Source organism: Pelophylax lessonae (assembly GCF_965119305.1).
Source record: "Pelophylax lessonae genome assembly, chromosome: 13".
Classification (NCBI taxonomy): domain Eukaryota; kingdom Metazoa; phylum Chordata; class Amphibia; order Anura; family Ranidae; genus Pelophylax; species Pelophylax lessonae.
The window spans coordinates 109,273,372-109,299,351 of NC_138780.1; the positions used below are offsets into that span (position 1 = coordinate 109,273,372).

General features: G+C 47.2%; 1 protein-coding gene across 1 annotated transcript in view; it reads left to right on the top strand.

Moving 5' to 3' along the window:
• The first annotated feature begins 4,275 nt into the window (after positions 1-4,275).
• The window catches only part of SCG5 (secretogranin V), an 89,010-nt gene continuing 67,305 nt past the window's right edge, over positions 4,276-25,980 (top strand). The window contains exons 1-2 of the mRNA XM_082275490.1: positions 4,276-4,417; positions 10,593-10,824. Of these exons, the coding sequence (XP_082131616.1) occupies positions 4,412-4,417; positions 10,593-10,824 (238 nt within the window). The 5' untranslated portion in view covers positions 4,276-4,411. The remainder of the gene's footprint in view (positions 4,418-10,592; positions 10,825-25,980) is intronic.

Genomic DNA, 25,980 nt, shown 5'->3' on the forward strand with positions numbered 1-25,980 from the left:
CTAAAAAAAAAAGAAAAAAGTGGTTTTATTTTTTTTTGGCAAATTGATTTTTTCCGGGTAGCATCTGGAATTATCATGGACCCTGCCACACAAGTACCCCCACCTGTTTCCCTCGAGGGGGCCGTGGGACCCGCCGGTGCACAGAGTATGGATGCATTTACAGCAGTTTTGGAGTCTTTGGTGGCTCGGGTGGAGACGGCCTGTCAGGAACGGGGGTCAGGAAAGCGACCCCCGCCTACCCCTATATCATCTGATACTTCAGATTCAGATTCTGAGATGGTCATTGCAGCTGCAGGTCCCTCTGCAGGGGCTGTTGTCTCAGGTAAAGTTCCCTCAGACAGTGAGGAGGACGTTCATGCTTCCGCCATAATTCAGGAAGAAGCATTGGTGGACGCACTAGTTGTGGCGGTTCGGGAAACCTTAAGACTTGAGGTTTTACCGGCAGAGGCAACTGAAACAGAGATTCCCTTTGGTACTAACAAACCCACCAAAACGGTGAAGGTTTTTCCTGTACCCAAGTGTTTTGGTAATAAAATTAAAGAAGAATGGGAGCATTCTAAGCGTACCTTTACTATTTCCAAGCACATTGCTAGACGCTATCCGTTTGAGGAATCCCTCATTAAGAAATGGACGGTACCACCAGTGGTGGATCCACCTATTTCCAGACTGAATAAAGCCACAGTTATTCCGGTGGAGGACGCTTCTTCCTTTAAGGATCCGGTGGATCGGAAAGTAGAAGCGGAGTCCCGCACTATCTTTTCCCTGATAGGGTCAGCCTTTAGACCAGTAATTGTCATTGGTTTAGTGTCTCAGACATTAACGGAATGGGCGAGATTGGTGCGCCAGGACCTGAAGGGGAAAGATATCCCCCAGGCAACATCTGATTTGATGGAACAGATTATACAAGGACTACAGTTTATCTGTGACGCAGCCTTGGATGCTACCCCCCTATTAGGGCATGCATCTATGTCAGCGGTAATCCTCAGACGTGTGCTGTGGTTTAAATGCTGGTCAGCGGACCTAGGTTCCAAAAAGACCTTGACGAATCTCCCCTTTCAGGGGAATCGCCTATTTGGGGCCACCCTAGATGAGATCATTAAGGATGCCACTGGGGGCAAAAGCACTTTTTTTGCCACAGGCTGCTAAAGCTAAAAGACCTCGTAACAAGCGGGGACCTTTCTTTACCGCCCATAAAGGGTTCGTTCGCTCAGCTGGAGCAAGCGGGAAGGGCAAGACTCCTTCAGGAGGGTTCAAGTAGGGCTGGTCGGACAGACAAAAGACCGACTCAGCCAAACCTGAAGCAAAGGATTACACAGCCTGAAGGTGCGCCCCCACCCGGCTTGAGGGTGGGGGGACGTCTTCACCGGTATTCAGGGCATTAGATCGAGCATCAACCACTGCTACCGGTGCGATTCTTCCCTTCCAACATCTAAGTACTACAGGGAGCGGTAGTTACCGTTCCCTGAACAGATCATTTTCTTTACCTTTTCCAAAGATTAGCCTCAGTTCCCCACAAGAATCGGACCCGGTTGAACAGACAGACCAAGGAGCCTCTAGCATAGCTCTAGGGCAGCCTGGTTCGGATCCAGTCAGCGCCAGTTGTCCTGGAAATTCTAGGATGGCCTCTTCAAGCCGGTCTGGCCGACTTGGACATGCTAGTCGCGGACGTTCCTTGGGAACTTCTTCTCAGAGAGTGTCTGCGGTCTCAAGGACCGATCTTCCATCGTGCTTTACAGTCGCTGGTTTTAATGGCCTGGCCATTGAGACCCAGGTACTGAAGGACAGAGGTTTGTCAGCTTCAGTTATTCCTACTCTAATTAAGGCAAGGAAAGCGACTTCCAGCAAGGTCTATTATCGCACATGGAAGACTTATATCGCGTGGTGCGAATCGTTAGGAATTCCTCCACGTACCTATTCGGTGACCCGAATATTGGCCTTTCTGCAAAAGGGGGTTGAGCAGAAACTAGCCTTGAGCACCATCAAGGGTCAGGTTTCAGCATTAGCAATCTTCTTTCAGAAGCCTTTGGCTACAAAATCCTTGGTGCGGAATTTCATCCAGGGGGTGCTGCACCTGGCTCCACCAGTCCGCGCGCCCTTACCACCTTGGGATCTTAATTTGGTTTTGTCGGTTCTGCAGAAACCTCCCTTTGAAAACATCAGGGAGATTCCCTTGCTGACTTTATATCAGAAGGTAGCCTTCTTAGTGGCTATCACTTCTGCACGCAGGGTGTCAGAACTGGCTGCATTGTCATGCCAGTCCCCATACTTAGTGATTCATAGGGATAAGGTAGTTCTTCATCCTAAGCCATCCTTTCTTCCAAAGGTGGTTTCAGACTTTCATCTGAATGAAGATATTGTACTACCTTCCTTGTGTCCTCAGCCCAATCATCATCGGGAACATGCGTTGCATTCCTTGGATGTGGTTCGGGCAATCAGGGTATACCTGAAAGCCACGGAATCGTTCCGTAAGACGGATTCACTTTTTGTGATCACGGATGGCCCCAGAAAGGGGTTGCCTGCATCTGCCGCGACTATCTCCAAATGGATTAGACAGACGGTGGTACAGGCTTATTCTATTAAGGGTCGGAGTCCTCCGTTCCCTGTTAGGGCGCACTCCACTCGAGCGCTCAATACTTCCTGGGCCTTCCGCCATCAGGCGTCAGTGGTCCAGGTATGTAAGGCGGCCACCTGGTCGTCGGTACATACCTTTACAAAATTTTATAAGATTGATGTGATGGCATCGGCGGATGCCTCATATGGCCGCAAGGTTTTGCAGGCCGCAATTTGAGGAGACCAGTGGTCTACCTCGAGGGTTTTTTTCTGTTGGAATTTTCTGTTGAGTCTCATCTTTGATTGATGAGCATTGAAGAAATCCTTTTCTCTTAAGCTCATTGACAGACGTAGTACCCGCCCCTCTATTTTGAGTTGGGTTGGGTTAAATTCTCTAAACACTGCTTCAGAGGCGTAACTAGAACCTTCAGGGCCCTGATGCAAGAAACCATGAAGGGCCCCCCAGACCCCTGGCCGGGGCCCTTACCTTCAAGCCCAGGGCTCTTCCCACTAATCCTGGGGCTCTTTACACTCGTTGCATGGCCTTTTATTACGGTCCCGCAGCAGGATTCTTTCACAGGTTCTGCAGTGGGCCCCCTTCCTGCAATCTTGTGGGCCCCCTTCCTGCAATCTTGGGGCCTCCCCAGAGTGGTGCAATGCCAGGGTCCGGTCGCAAGTGTGACCTTTGCGATCCTGGAAGTTCACCCACTGGTTTGCTACCGGGCCCCCTGGAGCATGGGGCCCGGTAGCGATTGCAACCCCTGTAGTTACGCCCCTGCACTGCTTTGTGTCATAACTGATTTGCTGTAGCAGAGAGAGCGAGGATATACCCTCTGGGACTGCCCCTAAGGTGTGGCCAGAGTGTTTTCTTTCCTGTCTAGTCCTACTCCTGTAGAGGGCAGAATAACCCGAGTGTGTTGAATCAACGAGGACTACGTCTGTCAATGAGCTTAAGAGAAAAGGATTTTACGGTAAGATCTTACAAAAATCAATTTTTCATGCACCACTAGGAAAAACACTGGGGCTTTCAAATCCCCAGACTGTTGCACTGGCTGCATGGGCAGTTTTAGCCAATTGCCCACAGAGATAAAAGCAGCAGGGATTTGGGGGGGGGGAGCATTTTTGATTTCAGTTTTTGTGGTATTTTCATGTTCAGTTATCTGTGTTCTGACATGTTTAAATGCAACAAAAGGCTGCATGCTGTACTTTTTTTTTTTTTAAATGCCCAAGAAGCGGGGGCAATGGTGTGCACTGGGCTCATTGGAATACATTCATTTTTTCTTGCACATGCGTTCCTACTACATTTACAAACACATTTGATTGCATGTGGTGTAAATGAGCCCCTAGTGTGAGTGATTTCTGAAAGGAACACATCTTTCTTTGATACAGTCATTGTATTAAAATTATTGTTACATGTATAGCCATCCAGCTTTAGATATCTGTTAGACTCAGGACTGGTATTTTGGAGTTCAGCACCCCATTCCATGTGTTTTCTAAATAAATCCCATCTCTGTGCATGTATTAGCTATGGTGTCTGCAATACAGCAAACACATTTGTACATCTTTTAACAGCACTGTAGGCACAAAGCAGAGTGGTTTTGTTTGCTCGACCATTCGCATTAATATTTATGGACGCTATCAAGAGAGGTCATAGTAATTGACTGAAACAGAGGAGGCCACGAGCAGAAAGCCCCATAGAGAAGGGTAAGATCTGCTACATTGTGCGTTGCTCTCCATCCTTCCTCTTCACCTGTCATAGCTCTCCGCCCACATCCCTGTTCCATCTGCATCCATCCTCTCCATCCTCTCCCTCCTCCCAGCTGCTTTCACTTCATTCTGCATCTCGCAGCTGTCATCCTCCATGTTTGTAAGTCTCTGCACTGGTTCCCTATGCATGTTGTTTTTCTTCATATTTAGCTAGATATTGTTTTCCTAGAAGCTCTGTGTCGCTGACAATATCAAAGCTATAGGGTCAGATTTGTTTTTTATTCTGCTGCAGGAGGTTGATTTCTGATGTCTGCACACAGAACAAAGCATTTTTACAAGCACAGATGCGAGCTAGGTTCTTAATGTCTATTGTTCTTATGCACTAAAATCTGTCTAATGAATAATTGGTAGAAATGCAGTCACTTTTTATGCTAGAACTGTGGAATAGAATGCAGTATGTTGCTTTGCTTCTGTCCTCTCACTGGACAAAACTGGAGCTGTTGGTGGTACTGTAAAAGAAAAAGATGTTGCATAGTCACTGTAACGCTTTTTTTTTTCCAAGAATGTAACGCTTCTACAATATACATTCAAACTGCAGTATGCATATATTGCATGCATGTATGTATTGGTTCTCTGTATTTCCTTTTATGTCTTCTTCATTGAACTCTGCTCTCCAGTGGAGTCCAGGTACAACTGCTGCAGTTCTGGACTCGCTCCAACTAGACCATTCGTTTTTAACCTTTTTTCCACAGAGCAACCCTTGAAATAATTTTCAGGTCTCATAGAATCCCTACTAAAACCAATTCATTGGTGGTCAATGAGAAAAATTCTCCTTACTTTGGTGGTCGGTGGGAAAAATGCAACCCCTACAGACAGCTAAAAAGATTTTTGGCATCACATAATTGGCTAAGTGATGTTGACCTAGAACTATGCAGGCACCATCAATTAGAAGGTTAGTCAGCCACAACTCAAGGAGCCCCTAGTAGCCTATAGAGGAACTGTAAGGTTACACGGAATCTGTTGAGAAAGGGCGATCTAGACTTTTGTTGACGCATTAAAATTAGTTTGCGTAACAGTAAATCCATTGACAGCAGATATTTCCCAAAAATTAGTTTTCCCCAAACAAGTTGTCAGAGTGATGAGACTTGTTTGATGGGCACATGATTAGCATTGTTGATCATTAACTCTTCTCCACAGTAGATTTCAGAGATTTCCGGCTTTTTTTTCCCCTCTATCATTTCCTGATGCAACAGAAAAAGCCCTGTTATTGCAAGCAATTTCAAGTACCGTTTGACATTAACCACTTGCAGACCGGCCCATGTAACTTTACTGCTACAGGGCGGCTGCTCTGCGCAGAATCCTGTATTTATAAGTGATTCTGCACTTACAGGTAGGAGGTGCGTGCGCACCGGCCGCCTGGCTGTGCTGTGATTTTTACCGCACATGCCAATCACTGGGTCCCGGCCAATGATTTGAACGCCAGCACCCAGCGATTGGCACAGACTCACGGAACACAGCTTTGTGAGTGTAAACAGCACCAGAGCTGTGTTCAGTGAAAGGGGGTCTAGTTTGGTTTTCATTCCCTGCTGAGCAGATATAAATTTTGTTTAGGTCAAGCGTTGAATAAACGCGTAATTGTCAGGTAAATTAGGCAATGCCACATGGCAAATAATGGCCGGGTCATGAAGGGGGGTAAATCTTTCAGAGTGAAGTGGATAACAGGCCATTTTTCTCAAAGTCTATGCCAACGCACCTATTTACTGCATAAGCTGGCACTACTTCTTGGGCCTTCACAGTATTAGCCCCTAGTATTGGTGTCAGTTTATGCAGTAATAGCCCCTGGTATTGGTACCAGTTTACGCAGTAATTACCCCTAGTATTGGTGCTAGTTTACACAGTAATTACCCCTAGTAATGGTGCCAGTTTATGCAGTAATATGCCCGGGTATTGGTGCCAGCTTATGCAGTAATAGCCCCTAGTATTGGTGCCAGTTTATGCTGTAATAGCTCCTACTATTGGTGCCAGTTTATGCAGTAATAACCCCTAGTAATGGTGGCAGTTTACGCAGTAATATCCCCTAGTAATGGTGCCAGTTTATGAAGGATTAACCCCTAGTAATGTTGGCGGTTTATGCAGTAATGGCCCTTAGTATTGTAGTATTGGTGCCGATTTACGCAGTAATAGCCCCTAGTATTGGTGCCAATTTATGCAGTAATAACCCCTAGTAATGGTGGCAGTTTACGCAGTATTAGCCTTTTGTTATTGGTGCCACATTACTCAGTAATAGCCACTAGTATTGGTGGCAGTTTACGCAGTAATAGACCCTAGTAATGGTGCCAGTTTATGCAGTAATAGCCCCTAGTAATGGTGCCAGTTTACGCAGTAATAGCCCCTAGTATTTGTCACAGTTTGTGCAGTAATAATCCCTAGTAATGAGGCCAGTTTATGCAGTAATAACCTCCTAGTAATGGTGCCAGTTTACACAGTAATAAAGCCTAGTATTGATGCCAGATTAAGCAGTAATAAAGCCTAGTATTGATGCCAGGTTACGCAATAATAGCACCTAGTATTGGTGCCAATTTACACAGTAATAACCCTTAGTATTGGTGCCAGTTTATGCAGTAATAACCCCTAGTATTGGAGCCAGGTTAGGCAATAAAAAAGCCTAGTATTGGTGCAAGTTTACTCAGTAATAACCCCCAGTATTGGTGCCAATTTATGCAGTAATAAAGTCTAGTATTGATGCCATGCTTTCAGAGCGGAGGAGGTAGAGAAGAATAGTGAGACCTGCCAACTACAGTGATGACAGTGGCGGCGGTCTTAACACTTTTATCAACTTCATGGGTGATCTTTATGATTTCCCCGTGGGTCTTCTGATACACTACAGTACAGCGCACCTCTCCATCTGGGACTCCTTCCCTCTGCCACACACCATGGTGAAACTAAGGGGGAAGGCTTATACAGCGCACCTGTCAATCCAGGACTTGAACCCCTACAGCAGGGGTGCCCAACCTTTTGAGGAGCGAGGGCCACTTTAGCAACTTGGTAACCGCTGGCCACAATGAGTGGAGTGGGCAGATGACCGGTCCGTGTCCACTCAGCATATGCAGAGCAGACATGAACACAGCCTGCTCTACTCTATGGGCCCTCTGATCCTATCAGCCCAGACAGAAGGGGACAGATCCCCTTCTGTTTTTTGAGGTAGATCGGACTGGAGATAGACGGGTGTAAACAGACAGAAGTCCGTTTACATCTGACGATCTGTAGAGCTGAATGGAGGGTCCTATTGGGTCCACCTGAAAAACACAGGTGTAACTGATCGTGTTAAAGGGGCCTAAGGCTGCTTTTACACGGCTGCACTGCAGTTTACCTGCACCTCAACTGACCTTAATCTTCACTTCCTCCTCTGTATTCCTGCAGGTATCACTGGCTGCTGCTGTCCCCCTGGCGGGTATAGCTGGTGGCTTCTGCTGGTTGTCCTCCAGAGCTGGTACTGCTGGTGGGTACTGCTGGCTTATACTGCTGGTGGGTACTAACAGCTGGTACTGCTGGTGGGTACTAACAGCTGGTACTGCTGGTAGGTACTGACAGCAGGTACTGCTGGTGGGTACTGACAGCAGGTACTGCTGGCTGGTACTAATGGCAGGTACTGCTGGTGGGTACTGCTGGCTGGTACTGCTGGTGGGTACTGCTGGCTGATACTGCTGGTGGGAACTGACAGCTGGTACTGCTGGCGGGTACTGTTGGCTGGTACTGCTGGTGAGTACTGTTGGCTGGTACTGCTGGCGGGTACCGACGGCTGGTACTGCTGGCGGGTACCGACGGCTGGTACTGCTGGCGGGTACCGACGGCTGGTACTGCTGGCGGGTACCGACGGCTGATACTGCTGGTGGGTACTGCTGGCGGGTACTGCTTTTAGGTACTTCTGGCTGGTGGGTACTTCTGGCTGGTACTGCTTTTAGGTACTTCTGGCTGGTACTGCTGGTGGGTACTTCTGGCTGGTACTGCTGGCTGATACTGCTGGCGGGAACTGACAGCTGGTACTGCTGGCGGGTACTGCTGGTGGGTACTGTTGGCTGATACTGCTGGTGGGTACCGACGGCTGATACTGCTGGTGGGTACCGACGGCTGATACTGCTGGTGGGTACCGACGGCTGATACTGCTGGTGGGTACCGACGGCTGATACTGCTGGTGGGTACTGACGGCTGATACTGCTGGTGGGTACTGACAGCAGGTACTGGTGGGTACTGCTGGCGGGTACTGCTTTTAGGTACTGCTGGCTGTTACTGCTGGCGGGTCCTGGCGGCTGTTACTGCTGGCGGGTACTGGCGGCTGTTACTGCTGGCGGGTACTGGCGGCTGGTACTGCTGGCGGGTACTGGCGGCTGGTACTGCTGGTGGGTACTGACAGTACTGCTAGCGGGTACTGCTGGCTCCTCTGAGATACCTACCTACTGAGTGTGACAGGAGCAGCGCTGGAGGAAGCATGCGGCTGCAGTAGAGAGCAAAGCCAATGCTTCCTGTATCTCTCCTCTCACAGGCAGAGGCAGAGTGCATTTGGTATCACTCCGCCTGTGACAGGAGCCAGAACTATACAGGAAGCATCGGCTCTGCTTCCTCTAGTCCGGGCTCTGTTCACCACAATAATGCTTGGGGATGGCGGGTCGGAATCCCGCAATCTGTGCTTACTGACCTGCTATCCTAGAGCAGGAGGTGAGCTCATGTTGGAGGAGCACATGGGGGGGGGCACAGCATAATGTTGGGGGGGCATGGCCCCTCTGCCCCCCCCTCAGTGACACCACTGTCTGTGACCAGAGGGTATTCCCTTCCTGGGAAATTGACCAGTAATCTAATTAAAGTACTTGACAGAAGAGGAACTACTGCAACCAACATTTATGATTAACCATACGTTTTTATAAGGAGGCAGGATTATAGTTTTTATCTCTGGAGTATATCCCCTTTTTTTTTTGCATGCTAAATATTCTGCTGGCTTTGATAGCTGCAGCTTGACATTGCATGCTATTGCTTAGCCTTCATCCTGGCTCTTCCCAGCAAGGGTCCTCCCCCTGGGTCTTCTCAATTTGGCTTGGCTTCTTCCACACTGGGCAAGACAGCCTAAGTACCACCTTTTAGAATCAGTAGGCCCCAGACAGGCTTCTGGGCCTATATGCAGAGCTCACTTCAGCAGCACCTTCTCAGGACAGGGGGGCCTGAGGTGAGAGAGCGAGAACATGGCCCCGTACAAAATATACATCCTTTCCCAGAATGTACCAATGGTCAAAAACCACCTACTAGGCTGGCTGGAAGAAAAATAAATATAAATATTCTAGCTGTACAGCTAGTTCAACCTAGCTGTACAGTCTCATACTATGGCCTGTGGTACCAGTGACACCTACTGGCAACAGTGAAAAATGTACAACTTGATTGAGCTTCGTGAAAGACCAGATCTAAACTGTACAATCAGTCTGAGCTGTCTACTAACAGAGAAAAAAAAAAAAAGTTAAAAAGGAAGGATACTTGCAACGTCCTGGTTTCAGCAGAGTTCAGTCAATGAGCAAGGTGTTGGTTCTCAAACTTGACAGATGTTCCTTGTTTGAGGGAACATGAGAACTGTCCATCTGACCTATCATCTGGTCTAAGGGGTGGTTGCTGGGATGTCACCACGTTTATGACCATGTCCCAGATAAAGTTTTGTATAAGTATTCGTATCTCTGAATACTTACAGTTTACAGTTTGTTAACTTGCAGATTATTGTCCTGCGTAAAATTTGCTCTAAAATATAAATGACAGGTCTCAGACGTCTGCTTTACCTAGGAGGCTAAGGGATTCCCTTGGTTCCCCATAACGCCTACTATAGGGGTGTTTGGGCTTGAAATGTTACATATTAACTAAGGAAAGTAAATATGTCTATGTTCTGGCTGTACTATTGTTATTTTAGAATTTTTGGAATATACTGGGATGATGGATTCTACAGAGAGGCAGATATGTGTATTGTACGGATTCCAACTGAGGTATTTATGAGCCAACATCTGTTAGCTCTCTCATCCCTCAAGCAGGCAAGCTCGACAGTTTTATGGCCCCTAAGATGAGTTTTGAGAGATTGATAAGAGATGTCTGCCATGCCGCTCAGGGTTGTGGATTGTATGAACTGAAAGGAGAGGGCAGAGAGGAAAAGGTCACTGTGCCTATTCCCTTCACATGGCTGAGATAAGCTGAGACATGAATAAAATGGCTGCCACACACACACACACACAGCTAGTTGTATGCCCAGTATGCAAGACTATTACACTGTCCATGTTCTCTATGCTAACAAAGCAGATTTCCTGTTCTTGCAGGTGATGATGAAACAAAATGCCATCCTCTCTTTGGTCTATCCCTTGGTGGTATTGCTGGTGTGTGGGCTGAATCCATCGTTTGGTCACAGCCCACGAAGCCCCGATCGTGTGTCAGAAGCAGATATTCAACGCTTGCTTCATGGAGTAATGGAAGAGCTAGGCATTGCCAGGCCTAGAGTGGAGTACCCTGCACATCAAGCCATGAACCTTGTTGGTCCACAAAGCATTGAAGGTAAATCATACATTTATAAGCCAGGGACAGAATAAGGCTCCAGTTAGGCATACAGCTGAGCCCCGTCTAAACTGAGTGAGTCTAGTAAGCTAAAAGTTGATGGAGAGCTCCTCTCCAGCCCTATTTAAGATGTAATGTCAATCATGCTTCTCACCTAAAGCCGGCCTTAGGCTGACTACAAGAGCTCTGCATTTGAAAAGAGATCACACTCTACCCGTACCTGCCATGAAATGTTTTCATCCTGTAAATTGCCTGTGCAGTGAAAGGACCATTAAACTTTCTGATACAAAGGAATAGAAAAGTGGAAAATCTCATTCATCAATATCATGCCCACAACTAGTCAAAATATTTTGTCTAGTTAGTACCATTAACCACTTCGATACAGAGCAGTTACACCCCCTTCCTGCCCAGACCCTCACACTTTGAACGATAATTACTCAGTCATACAACGCTGTACCCAATCAAATTTTTCTATCATTTTTTTCACACAAATAAAGCTTTCTTTTGGTAGTATTTAATCACCACTGAGTTTTTTATTTTTTGCGATATAAGTGAAAAAAATGCGAAAATTTTGAAAAAAATTTCTATTATAAAATTTTGAAAATAAGCAATTTTTTTCATAAATTTGGGCCAAAATTTGTACTTCTACATATCTTTGGTAAAAATAACCCAAATTAGTGGTTATTATTTAGTCTGTGTGAAAGTTAGAGTCTACAAGCTATGGTGCCAATCATTGAAAATTGATCACACCTGATGTACCGACGGCCTAACTCATTTCTTGAGGCCCTGAAATGTCAGGACAGTACAAATATCCCCCAAATGACCCCTTTTTGGAAAGTAGACATTCTAGGGTATTTAGTAAGAGGCATGGTGAGTTTTTTGAAGTTGTAATTTTTTCCCACAATTCTTGGGAATATTAAGAAATATATTTTGTTTTTTTATTACACAAAATTGTCATGTTATTTCTCACACATAGTATATGCATACTTGCAATTACACCCCAAAATACATTCTGCTACTCCTCTGGAGTATGGCGATACCACACATGTGGGACTTAGTCACAGCATAGCCACATACAGAGGCCCAACATGCAAGGAGCACCGTCAGGTGTTCTAGGAGCATAAATTACACATATCATTTCCTAACTACCTATAACACTTATGAAGGCCCTGGAGCACCAGGACAAGGGAATTACCCACAAAATGACCCCATTTTGGAAAGCAAACACCCCAAAATATATTCTATGAGGCATAGTGAGTGTTTTGAACATGTTATTTTTTCCCACAAGTTTTTGGAAAATGTGGAAAGAAAATGAAAACACTTTTTTTTTTTATTTATACAAAGTTGTCAATTTATAGGATATTTCTAACACACAGCATGTACATAGCAAAAATGACACCCTAAAATACATTCTGCTACTCCTCCTGAATATGGTGATACCACATATGTAGGACTTTGTCACAGCATAACCACATACAGAGGCCCAACATGCACGGAGCACTGTCAGGTGTTCTAGGAGCATAAATTACACATATAATTTCATTACAACCAATCACACTTTTGAAGGCCCTGGAACATCGGGACAATGGAAACCCATACAAAATGACCCCATTTTGGAAAGCAAACACCCCAACACATAATCTAGGAGGCATGGGCTGAAGATAGGTACTCAGGTACTCTGATGGGCTGAAGACAGGTACTCAGGTACACTGATCAGCTTCAGAAAGGTACTTGGGTACTCTGATGACGGGTACTCTGATGACGGGTACGCTGATGACGGGTACTCTGATGACGGAGTACCCGTCATCAGAGTACCCGAGTACCTGTCATCAGAGTAACTGTCATCAGTGTACCCGAGTACCCGTCATCAGAGTACCCGAGTACCTGTCATCAGAGTACCTGATGGGCTGGTGACAGGTACTCAGGTACTCTGATGGGCTTGCGACAGGTACTTTGATGGGCCAGTGACAGGTCCTCTTTATTGGGGGGGGCAATCAGTGTGTTTTGCGGTGCACTATGGTCGGTAACTAGCTGTTACCACAATCTTTCTCACACAGGATCAGTGTGTGAGGAGGAGAACACGGTGACCGCTAGTTACTGTGTACTCTAAATAAAGTGCAGTTAATATCATGTCAATACACAAAATCAATCACACTAAGCAGCGCTATACTCTAAGTCATCCGCTCTGAGTATCAAAAATGTCAAATATAAAACAAAATGCACAGGACCATCATATGAATGTAAGTGTCCAATACATAGAGCAGTCTCTATAGCTCCCCAGTGAGGTCTTCTACTGATAGTGACATGGAGTCCATAATCCCAGATCGAATAAATAGTGCCACTTCAATCAGGATAAAAATTAAATGGGTCCACCACCACACCTCCAGTGCTCCCCTCTAGATAAAACACTCACCAGACCAATAAGGATCAAAAACCTCTATGTTATTGCCTTTCAGTTGTCTCTCCACATCTCTGGTTATTAGATACAGATCGCTGTGTGCTGTAGCTTCCTGTTTCCTGTGCTCAGACTCTCCAGTACCATGTGACCAATGGAAAAAGACAAGAGTAGGGCTCGGATAGTGTGATATCGTTTTCAACTGTTTATTGCTAAAAACACAATCAATCCGCCCCCCCTGTTAAACATGCTTACATTCAAATGTAGGATATTCAGCATATAAGTTAATGGAATACCGTGAGTATGCAACCCAATCCGGCCAATCAGTCAGCTCCCCGCAGATCTCCCACCTCTGCTATGGAAACCACGGCTTCTCGGCACGGACATCTGACTTCAGGCGTCTCCACGATAGCGGCGTGCTGATGCGTTTTGTCGTAAAACGACTTCAACAGAGAACCTTGTACTGTGTACTCTGTTGACATTCTGTGACCGGCTGTGATTTGATGGCCGGTCATGTGGTAAAAAGCCAATTTCATTGGCTCTTTACCTAGATCAGGGATGGGCTTTGTCCGAGGGACGAGCCCTGTCCCCGATCACCGCGCATTGAGGAGAGAACGAGCGGCTCGCACTGCGGCTCGCACTGGAGCCGCTCATGTGATCGGCTGTGATTGACACAGCTGATCACATGAGCCAATTCAAGGTAATTTCATTGGCTGTTTACCTTGATCGGGGATGGGCTCAGTCCGAGGGACGAGCCTCATCCCTTATAGCCGCGCTGCACGCCCTGGGGGCGCGCAGTAGCAGCGAGAGCGGGCAGCCGTCATATGACGTCTGCTCGGATCGGCGAGCCCTTCCTGCCGGCGTCATTTTACAATGGCCCAGTATGGAAGTGGTTAAATCTCAAATAGGGTTTGCAAAAATTGTGCTATGTATGACCAACTATTTTTAAAAAGGACATGCATCATTGAGAATCCTATTTAAAGCTAATTTATATCCTTGTTGGTATAGATAGGTACAGTGTCTCACAAAAATGAGTACACCCCTCACATTTTTGTAAATATTTCATTATATCTTTTCATGTGACAACAATGAAAATATAAAGTAGTGAGTGTACAGCTTGTATAACAGTGTAAATTTGCTGTCCCCTCAAAATATCTCAACACACAGCCATTAATGTCTAAATCGCTGGTAACAAAAGTGAGTACACCCCTAAGTGAAAATGTCCAAATTGGGCCCAAAGTGTCAATATTTTGTGTGGCCACCATTATTATCCAGCACTGCCTTAACCCTCTTGGCATTGAGTTCACCAGGGCTTCACAGGTTGCCACTGGGGTCCTCTTCCACACCTCCATGATGACATCACTGAGCTGCTGGGTGTTAGAGACCTTGTGCTCCCCCCACCTTCCATTTGAGGATGCCCCACAAATGCTCAATAGGGTTTAGGTCTGGAGACATCCTTTGCCAATCCATCACCTTTACCCTCAGCTTGGCCAATCCATCACCTTTACCCTCAGAGGTGTGTTTGGGGTCGTTATCATGTTGGAATACTGCCCAGTCACCGATGGGAGGGGATCATGCTCTGCTTCAGTATGTCAGTGCATGTTGGCATTCATGGTTCCCTCCATAAACTGTAGCTCCCCAGTGCCGGCAGCACTCATGCAGCCCCAGACCATGACACTCCTACCACCATGCTTGACTGTAGACAAGACAGACTTGTCTTTGTACTCTTCACTTGGTTGCTGCCCCACGCTTGACACCATCTGAACCAAATAAGTTTATCTTGGTCTCATCAGACCGCAGGTTCCAGTAATCCATGTCCTTAAGCCCCGTACACACGATCAGATTATCGAACGATCTGTCGTCCGTTTTTTGTGGCATGCTAGTCTGATGTGGAAAGTGAAGAGGTTATTTCCATACGAATTTTCCCGTACGACCGAATTCTACTTCAGAAGTGGTGTCGTGTTGGATTGCTTTGTATGTGTTCTTTCGTCTCTGAGCATGCCTAGTCTTGCTCTTAAGATTTTTTTTCGTCAATCTGCACTAATCAGACGAAAATCGGACGTTGTATTACGGACGACAAAAATTATATAGCATGCACATCAGGATTTTGTCAGCCGAAAAGTCGGAGTTGGCTGTCGAAAGCACCATACTAACAATCCGAAAATCGGCAGATCGGTCGTCGGACGAATTTTCCCTACAGATTTTCTTATCGTGTGTATGGGCCTTTAGTCGTCTTGTCTTCAGCAAACTGTTTGCGGGCTTTCTTGTGCATCATCTTTTGAAGAGGCTTCCTTCTGGGACGACAGCCATGCAGACCAATTTCATGCAATGTGGGGCGTATGGTCTGAGCACTGATAGGCTGACCCCCTCCCCTTCAACCTCTGCAGCAATGCTGGCAGCACTCATATGTTTATTTCCCAAAGACAACCTTTGGATATGATGCTGAGCATGTGCACTCAACTTCTTTGGTTCACCATGGCGAGGCCTGTTCTGAGTGGAACCTGCCCTGTTAAACCGCTGTATGGTCTTGGCCAACGTGCTGCAACTCAGTTTCAGGGTCTTGGCAATCTTCTTATAGCTTAGACCATCTTTACGTAGAGCAACAATTATTTTTTTCAGATCCTCATAGAGTTCTTTGCCATGAGGTGCCATGTTGAATGTCCGGTGACCAGTATGAGAGAGTGAGAGCGATAACACAAAATTTAACATACCTGCTCCCAATTCACACCTGAGACCTTGGAACAGAGTCACATGACACCAGGGAGGGAAAATGGTCCCAATTTGGACATTTTCACTTAGTTGTACTCCCTTTTGTTGCAAGCGATTTAGACAATAATGGCTGGGTTGAGTTATTTTGAGGGGACAGCAGATGTACACTGTTATACAAGCTGTACACTCACTACTTTACATTGTAGAAAAGTATAATTTCTTCCGTGGTGTCACATGAAAAGAAATAAAAAATATTTACAAAAATGTGACAGGTATACTCACTTTTGTGAGATACTGTATATAAAAAGTAATTCAGGAAATTAAATACTTACATTTCCCAGGAGAAAGTGTTGTTCCACATTTCCTCTATTGCTCCTTGCTTGTTCAAAAGTGTAGGCATTTGCAGCCGTAATCTCTGCTGAATGGGTCAGCTTATTTAATCGTGTGATTAAATCCTTAAACCCTCCACAAACCTTATTCAAATCATACATCTAACAGGAAAATACATGTATTGAGGCTACATTTAGTAAAAATTGCACATCAAAACTATCAGTCAGTCCATACCTATAAGCTGCTGCAATTGCATGCAAATCATATTTCTCTTACGTCCTCCGACAGTCGCCGCCATCTTCATATTCGTCACAATGGGGTATTAGACTTTGCTCCGTAGGAGTAGCTAGGCAACAGAATATGTCAATATTAAAGCTTTTAACATATCCCCACCCCAGGGGGTGGTCCCCTCAGTCTATACCCTCCTGCTTCCAGTTTCATACTCCAGTTTCAATGTCTAGCTTGTCAGGAGTAGCTGGATGTCTCTGTGCTGGGGCATTTTGTCTCAGCCTTTCTCTATTCTTTTTTGATTTTTGTTTGAGTTTTTTCTCTCTCTTTACTTAGCTGTTATTTTTGTCAGCATTAGTTCTTCTGATGAAGAGGATCATGCGGGCTGGGTCTCGGGCTGATCCCCCTGTTAGCAGGTTGTGGGTCAGTGGCTTCCCAGCCTGCCATCGAGCGTTCAGCCAGGTAACGCTCCTGGCGCAATGAACGACCCATCCCTGTTCGGTGCAGGGATGCTATGGTGAGGTGGCTACCTCACTGGACGCTGTGCGGTTTCTCAATCCCATTTTTGCTGCGTCCTGGATGCGACTCTCCCTGTCACATGTGCAGTGGCTTGTTCGCCTGTGCGGGTTCCCCACGCCATCTAGGAGGTAAGTGTATCTGTGTGGGGACCTGTCTGTCTGGGGGGTGTCAGTCTGGGACTGTGTCACCCTGCCTGTGTTCACACTGTTAAGCTCCCTATCTCTCTGGCTGCATGCTGTGGGCTGCGAGGAGGGGGGGATGTGCTGCACTATCTGTGTCAGACTGTGAATGTGTGAACGGCTGTGTGCTGTGGGGCATGTTTTTATCATGTTTGGGGCACATTACAGCGACCGCTGCGGCAGTCCGCCATGTTTTAATACATGTGGTGTGTTTTCTCCACTTCACTGAGGTGGAGGAGCGGCGTTTTCGGCGCCAAACGGCGCCATTTTGGCAGCGCTCACTCCGGCCGCATGGTCTCACTGCGGGCGGCCATTTTCTTGTAGCCTTCCATAGGCTTTCATAGAGCGCCCTGTGTTGCATAGCTTCCTTTCCCTGGGCGCACCGATCGAGGCAGCAGCGGCAGCGGTGGTCTTTACAGGTTTTTACCTCCCTGTCCCTATTTCCTTGCCTGAGTTGAGTTTTTTCTCCCTGTGGGGGTCAAACTTGTGCTAGTGTGTGTGTGCGGTGGGCAGCGCTCGCCACGCTTGTTTAAGGGGCTGTTAACCCTTTATTCTCCGGCATGGTAGTGGGGCAATGGATTCTCAGGAAAGCAAATTTCCTACCACTTGGTGGGTGACCAAGGGACTGCTGTTTCCCCCCCCAGGGGGGGGGTTTTGGCTGCGGTTGTGGCTAACATTGCTGCTCAGGTGCAAATGCTTGTGGCTGCTCGATCCACAAAACGGCCCAGAGTTTCAATCTCCTCTGATTCAGAGGGTGATGGTGATGGGGCTGCTATAGCTGGGGTCTCCTTATCGGGGTCCCGTTCCTCCCTGGATCTTGGTGGTCCGAGGTGGAGGCTGAGGTAGAAGGGGTGGATAATTCTCCCCCTGGCTCGCCTGAAGAGCTTGCACTCATGGATGAATTGATTGCTTTTATCAAGCAAACACTGCGTTTACAGGATGAACCATGTCCTCCTGCTGCCCTGGCAGCTTATGGGACGCAGAAAAGACGCATGACATCGCAGGTCTTTCCTTGCACTGATGTTTTTCAGCGCGCTGTTAAGGAACAATGGCGCAATATGCGCGAGCCCTTTGCTGTACCAAGTAGGTTCAGGCTGCGGTATCTTTCACGCCCGCTACTGATGAGCGGTGGTGTGTGCAACCTCCGGTGGATCACGCGGTGGCGGTTTTGAATAAGTCCACTGCGATTCCTGCAGAGGACACCCCGGTGTTCCGGGATGCTACGGACAGGAGGCTGGAGTCTCTTGCCCGTCATACTTACTCTATTACGGGTTCTATGCTAAAGGCTCTATTTGCTTCGCTTATGACAGCCCAGGCTGTCACGAATTGAACGCAGGTACTCAGGCGCGTCTTGGTGGCTGATTCAGCCTCACTGGCGACATTGGATAGGGTGGATCAAATCCATCATGTATTTGTGTGATGTGGACTTGGATATAGTACCGTTGGCTGCACGTGTTCACAGTGTGGCTATATTGTCTCGCCGCCTGGTTTGGTTGCAGTGTTGGTCTGTGGACCAATCTTCGCGCAAGACCTTAGCCAATCTGTCCTATGATGGATCTCGCCTTTTTTGGAGAATCCTTGGACACACTGATAAAGGGGATCACGGGTGGTAAGAGCACGCTCTTGCCCCAATCCCGCAAGGCTAAGGTTGCTCATGGTAAGAAGCATGCTTCTTTTAGGCCCTCTCGGGGGTCCTTTCGTGCCTTTCGGTCGCACTATAAGGGCAAGCCGTTCAAAGGTCAAGGCTCCCAAACGAAGCCGTGGTCAGGTTACCAGAAGTCCAGCCAGTCCGGACCCGCTGCCCATAGCAATGCGGCCTGCAGGGGCGCCCTCACCCAATTCTGGGGTGGGGGGACGCTTGCTCGGTTTTTCTTCAACCCTGGTTGGCCCGTGTTCGGGACAGGTGGGTTCAGGAAATCGTTAGTTCTGGCTACAAGATCGAGTTTTCTCTCTCGGCCGGAGAGCAGGGTTTTTTTCCCTCAGGAGGTTCCGGTGCCTCATCAGGACAGATTTCGGGGGTTTTTATCTTCCAATCTGTTCACTGTGCCCAGGAAGGAGGGCAGGGTACGTCCAATTCTGGACTTACAGGCTCTGACCCACTTTGTGCGGGTTCGCTAGTTCCGCATGGCATCCCTGCGGTCGGTGGTGGCTGCCCTGGTTCCAGGTGAATTCATGGCTTCCATCGACTTGAAGGATGCGTGCCTTCACATCCCGTTTTTTCGAGGGTCGCCAGAGGTACCTTCGATTCGCCATTGCGGAGGATCACTGCCAATTCGTGGCGTTACCTTTTGGTCTCGCTTCGGCTCCACGGTTTTTCGCCAAGGTGCTTGCACTGGTTTCTGGTTTGTTGAGAGCCCAGGGCATCCCTGTCCTGGGGTATCTGGAAGATACTCTGGTTCGGTCTGCGACCAGCCAGGGTCTGGAGGAGGACCTGTCCATCACAATGCTGACTCTACAGGAGTTTGGTTGGACGATGGTTTTCCAAAGTCGTCGCTGTGTCCGTCGATTCGTCTTCCCTACCTGGGAATGATTCTGGACTCGGTCCGGGCGAAGATCTTCCTACCAGACGACAAACTCAGGACTCTTCAGGAAGAAGTCAGGTCCCTTAGGGACGTTCCGTGCTCGTCACTCCGGACGCGCTTGAGATGTCTGGGATTGATGGTCTTGGCTTTCGAGACGATTCCCTTCGCCCAGTTTCACACGCGGGGTCTCCAAGCGGAGATCCTGTCCAGGTGGGACGGGCGACCGCAATCTCTGGATCTCCAGATTTCGTTGGGCCATCGCACCAGAAGGGATCTTCTGTGGTGGCTCCAGTCCCCGGCGGTGTCGGGGGGCAAGTCTTTTCGTCCTCTCTCATGGACGGTGGTCACCTCGGATGCCAGCCTGTCGGGCTGGGGTGGTGTTCTGGGCGTTCTGTCCGCCCAGGGAACTTGGTCGGAGGGGGTTTCCTCCCTTCCGATCAACATTCTGGAATTGCGTGCGGTGAATCTCTGCCTTCAACGTTGGCCGGACGGGCTGCAGGGCTGTCCGGTTCGGGTGCAGACGGACAATGCCACGGCGGTGGCTTGCGTCAATCGCCAAGGGGGCACCGAGAGAGCCCGAGCGGCTCGGGAAGTGGCCGACATTCTGTCTTGGGCCGAGACACACGTCCCGGCGATATCGGCGGTGGAGAACTGGCAGGCAGATTATCTGAAGCCGACAGTCCCCGGACCAGGGGGAATGGTCCTTCCACCCGGATGTCTTCCAGATGTGGTGCGCGAAGTGGGGTCTTCCGTAGGTAGACCTGTTCGCGTCTCGTCTAAACAGCAAGGGGAAAAGGCTTCGTGGCAAGGCCGCGCGATCCTCGGGCAGACGCGTTAGACGTGTTGGTAGCTCCGTGGCATCGATACCGACTGATGTATGCGTTTTCACCGTTTCAATGGCTGTCCAGGTTCCTTCGCAGGTTGAACTCGGAACCAGAACACAGTGTTTTTTGTGGCACCGGACTGGCCTCGCCGGTCCTGGTACGCAGACTTCGTGCATTTGGCGGTCGACGCCCTGTGGCGTCTGCCTCTTCGAGAAGATCTCCGGTCTCAAGGGCGGATATTCCATCCTGCTTTACAGTCGCTGGCTTTGACGGCCTGGCTGTTGAGACCGAGGTCCTGAGGGATAGGGGTCTCTCCCCTGAGGTCATTCGCACTTTGATCGACGCGAGGAAATTTTCCTCGGGGAAGGTCTATTACCGTACTTGGAAGGCCTATTTTGCCTGGTGTGAGTCCAGGGGGTTTTCACCTCGCCCGTACTCGGTGTCTAGGGTGTTGTCCTTCCTTCGAAAGGGTGTTGCCAGCGTTTGGCGCTGGCTACGATCGAGGGTCAGGTGTCTGCGATGGCCGTTATCTTTCAACGTCCTCTGGCATCTAACTCCTTGGTTGGCACTTTTGTTCAGGGGCATCTGGTCCCTCCTTGGAGGGTGCCTCTGCCTCCTTGGGACTGGAATCTTGTTCTGTCCGTGTTACTCCATGGTCCTTTTGAACGGATCAGGTAGATCTCGTTGTCTATGTTGTCCAAGAAGGTCAACTTTTTTGGTGGCGATCACTTCGGCTCGCAGTGTGTCGGAGCTGGCAGCTTGTCCTGCAAGTCTCCGTATCTGGTCATTCACTTAGATAAGGTGGTCTTGCGACCTAACCCTTCTTTTTTTCTGAAGAGGGTTTCGGTATTTCACCTCATTGAGGACATTGTCTTGCCTTCGCCTTGCGCGAAGTCTAAATATCCGAAGGAGGTGGAGTTGCACTCCTTGGATGTTGTTCGGGCGATTAGGGTTTACCTAAAATCGTCTGAATCGTTTCGAAAGTCGGATTCTTTGTTTGTCATTCCGGGGGTCCTCGGAAGGGCGTAGCGGCGTCTGCCGTCGCCAATTGGTTCAGACAGGCCATTGAACGGGCCTATGCTTTGCAGTGAAAAGTTTCCCCTATCCCTGTGAAGGCGCACTCTGCCAGATCTCTGAGTACGTCTTGGGCCTGTCGTCATGGGGCTTCTGTGGCCCAGGTGTGTAGGGCGACGATTTGGTCGACCGTGCACACCTTCACTCTATTCTACAGAGTGGAGTTTCAAGCATCGGCAGATGCTTCCTTTGGCCGCAAGGTTCTTAGTGCGGCGGTTCCTTAGGGTCCCTTGTTTTGGACCTTTTGGCTGTTTGGGATTTCTTTTTATCCCTGGGTTTTTGGTTTTTTCCTGGGTTATTGCTCCCGTTGAGCAAGTTTTTTCTCATGTTGCCCAGCTGGTTTCCTTCCTTTGGTAAGGTTACTTTCTTTGATGTGGAGACTGCGTTGCCTTTAGGCACGGCTGCGTTTCCCACCCCTCATGTTTGCACTGCTTTGGGACGTCCCCATTGTGACGAATATGAAGATGGCGGCGACTGTCGGAGGACGTAAGAGAAAACTGAATTTTTGTAAAATCTTACCTGTAAAATTCCTTTCTCTGAGTCCTCCGACAGTCGCCGCCCCCGCCCCTCTTTTGGGGTTTAGGTACTCTACTGCTATTCCACTGAAACTGAAGTATGAAACAGGAAGCAGGAGGGTATAGACTGAGGGGACCACCCCCTGGGGTGGGGATATGTTAAAAGCTTTAATATTGACATATTCTGTTGCCTAGCTACTCCTACGGAGCAAAGTCTAATACCCCATTGTGACGAATATGAAGATGGCGGCGACTGTCGGAGGACTCAGAGAAAGGAATTTTACAGGTAAGATTTTACAAAAATTCAATTTTTTCTTTTTTTGCTAAAAATTACTTTTGAACCTGTGCCTAATTTTTTTTCTATTGGTTCCATAATGTGATGGGCAGCTTGTTTAACCAATAGGGTGGACTAGAAGGTGTGTGATGGGGCAAGCCGAAGCTCCATTTACCTTTTTGCAGATATGACTATATTTGAATATACCATTTATTTCCTAAAGTATTTAGAGCTATTTGTTTTATGGACATACTTATGTTTGACAGATTTCCAGGGAGCCTGGAGCATAACATTTTTTGAGAAACAGAAGTATTTTAGTCCTTCTGTTAATCACTATCCATCCTAACAAAACTTAAAATAGCTTAAAAGAAGTGCACGTTCAAGTAAAAAGCTTTATTTTATTGTCCCTCGACCCGCTTAGCCTATTTATACTTAGTAATGCAGACTTCAGATAAAAACACACCCAAAAGTGGATTTTGCATGCCATGCAAGACCCCCTTTTCAAATATGGCTCCCTTCCCCCTTGCTGAAAAAGCATAGAAAACACCTGCAGAGGAACAAAAGTTAGTTAATATACAACGTGGTACTTGCCTTTCTCCTGGCTTTGTAGTGCAGGGGGTGATATCATCTTGCTGACAAGATCTAGGGGAATGCTGAATACTCCAAAATTGCCTTAAGATACTACAGCACCGTGCAGGATCGTATTTGCCACAAGATTTGAGCTCCTCAGCATTCCCCAGGATCTTGCTGGAAGAACGATGACGTCAACCTCACTGGGACCCCCTGTGCAGAAGCCAGGTAAGGTAAGTATCTTTAATTTATTTTTCTCCAGGTAATTTGTCTTTAAGTTTCATTCAGCCTTTCACCAAGGGGAGGCTGATTATGCATCTGTAGTTATGTTTCACATAGATTTATGGGGCTCTCTTCTGAGCACCATATTTTGTCATATTCCTGGTAAATGCTTAACTCCAATGTCTTTGGCTGTGGGCTAAAAGTTTACAAATTTTCACTCATTTTACTATATACACCATGTCTGTATTAGAACATTGGGCTCATATTACCAATTGAATCTCATCTTCTCAAGGGTGATGCCCCCTAATAATTTAGTTGGTCTTTTCTGTCCCCTTTCAAATATCCCCATATTCTTTCTGTAAACTGGTGCCCAAAACAGAACTTCATATTCTAAACGAGGTCTCACTAATCTAATGTGTCATCTGCAGGATTATGCTTTCCTCGCTTACTCTCAAAGCTGCAGATTGGAATTGCATGCTAATAAAAGTGTAATCTACCAGGATACCCAGATATTTTTCATAATTGACTTATCTAATATATCTCCCTCTCTATCATATAATAGAGGAATTAGGCAGAGCAATAAGTATAAATGCAACAGCCAAAAGACACATTTACTAATATACTCAGTTTATAGCAGTCCATAGATTATACAATATAGGCTGGACTGGATTTTTTGTAGCTTACACAGGCCATGGCTGTAAGGGATTGCTTATAGCTGTGATGTGAACCCATGGTACATGGACCCCTTTCGCTGTGGACGAGATACAAGGTGTATCTCCTCCACACCGCACCCTGCCCCATAGAACTACATCTCCCACAGGGCTCTGGGGCTAGGGGTGACTTGTCTGGGGTGGGTCTGGATAAGACGAAGTGGTGCTGACAGGTTGAATGCCACATCTCTCGTGGGCTGTCTCTGCTGTCTCGCACAGCAGATTGGATGTGGACTGAAGCCACCTCCCCCTCCTCGGATGTGTACTTCTACACAGGCCAGAGGAAGGATACCCACACCGATCTAAGGTCTGTACTACGTTTATTTTATTGTAGATGGATACAGGTGGTGAACAGTGACCAGAAGGGGGGGGGGTGTAAGTTAAAATGACGGAGGAGTGATTGTGAGGTGGTTAAGAGGATATGTGCTGGGGGGCACTTTGAGGGGGGAAAGAACCTATGCTAGAAGTGGGGGTTTGATTTAAAATCTGCCCCCCCCCCCCCACAAGAGCATAAGCCCTCTCACCTCCCAAAGCAACACCAGCACATATCCGACCCCCCACACTTCCCTACTAGCACAAGTCCTACCCTCTCTCAAAATGCCCCCCTAGCACATAACAGACCCCCCCAGGAGAGGAGTGTGTGTACTGATGGAGGGGGATCTTTACTTAGTGGAGGGGGGTTTGTACTGAGGAATGGGGGACTGTAATTAGTGGAGGTGGGGTCTGGACTGAGGAACAGGGTCTATAGTTAGTGGAGAGGGGGGGTCTGTACTGATATTTACATCAGCTGTGTCTCTAGATATACAGAGGTTGTGTCTACGGAAAAAGAAGGGTCTCCAGAATAGCAATTTTGGGTATTTAGGAAGGTTTGTGTTGCAGTTTGGGCACTCGGGTTCAAAAGGGTTCGCCATCACTGACTTATAGCTTTGCACACATGAAGTTGGTAACCCTCAGGATATTTCTATTTATTGCAAAAGGGTAGTAAGTTATGCCAAATCTTCAAGTGTGCAGTCCTCATTGCTGCTGTTTGGGCTGTTGGGGATTCCTTGGTAAGTAAGGCCCTGTTCACACCTGAGTGTTATTCAGCTCATAAAACGCTAATCTCTGAAGTCTCAAAACGCCCAACAAGCAAAATCTAATTTATTTCAATGGCCCCTGTTCACATATGAGCACTTTATTGCCTGAAGCAAAACGCCCGAAGCTCAAAAAAGTACATAAGCTTCTTTTTTGGAAGAATACAAGAGTTTTTGTTAGATGTCAATGCCTGCCTCTGAATGTCTGAAAAAACGCCTGAAAAACGCCAAAAAAGACGCCTAAAAATATTACGCTCAGGTGTGAATGGAGCCTAAGGGTTTGCCGAATTTAAATCGGATTCTTCAAATCCTTGGCGAATTGAACCCAGGCAGATTTGCCTATCCCTGCTCTTGTCTTCTCAGTTGAAGAATGCAGTGACCTCATGAGCATTAAATTGAATGTACAGGCAGACTTAAGTGTGACCATAAGTGATCTTTGCTAATAGGTTGTCCTTTTACTAGAAAAAAAAAAAACAATCAGGTTTTCAGTCATTTCAGAAAACCGTAATTTCCTTTCTCTATTTGTGACTCACTCATGATAAACCAACCATCAATTCCACTTACGGGAAAGGTCTGTAGCCAAGGGATGTTGATGTGAATTGTCATTCACGCCATGTCTGCCATAAATACTCATCAACTAGCTCAACTAATTACTTGGGATAATCAGCCATTACTATGTTCACTAATCAGAAGACCTGAGGGGAACTGAATTCTGTACTTTCCCCAACTGTTTACATTATAGCAAATGTGCTCCGCTAATGCATAATGGAAAATATTACTTTTCCCATAACAATGGTTGTTAGGTTCTCCAAACCCTAATTACAGCTTGGGAAGATGTATTATTATGTAAAGTGAACCTTACTAATCTACCTAATGACTTACTAGCTTTTGAACATTACTGAAGTCTAAATACGGGGTTAGAATTCTAAGAATCTGCCAAAACTGAGCTTAGTATTTGTTTTATTAGGGGTAATAACTTGGATGGAGAATAAGAATTATGGGATGCCCAACT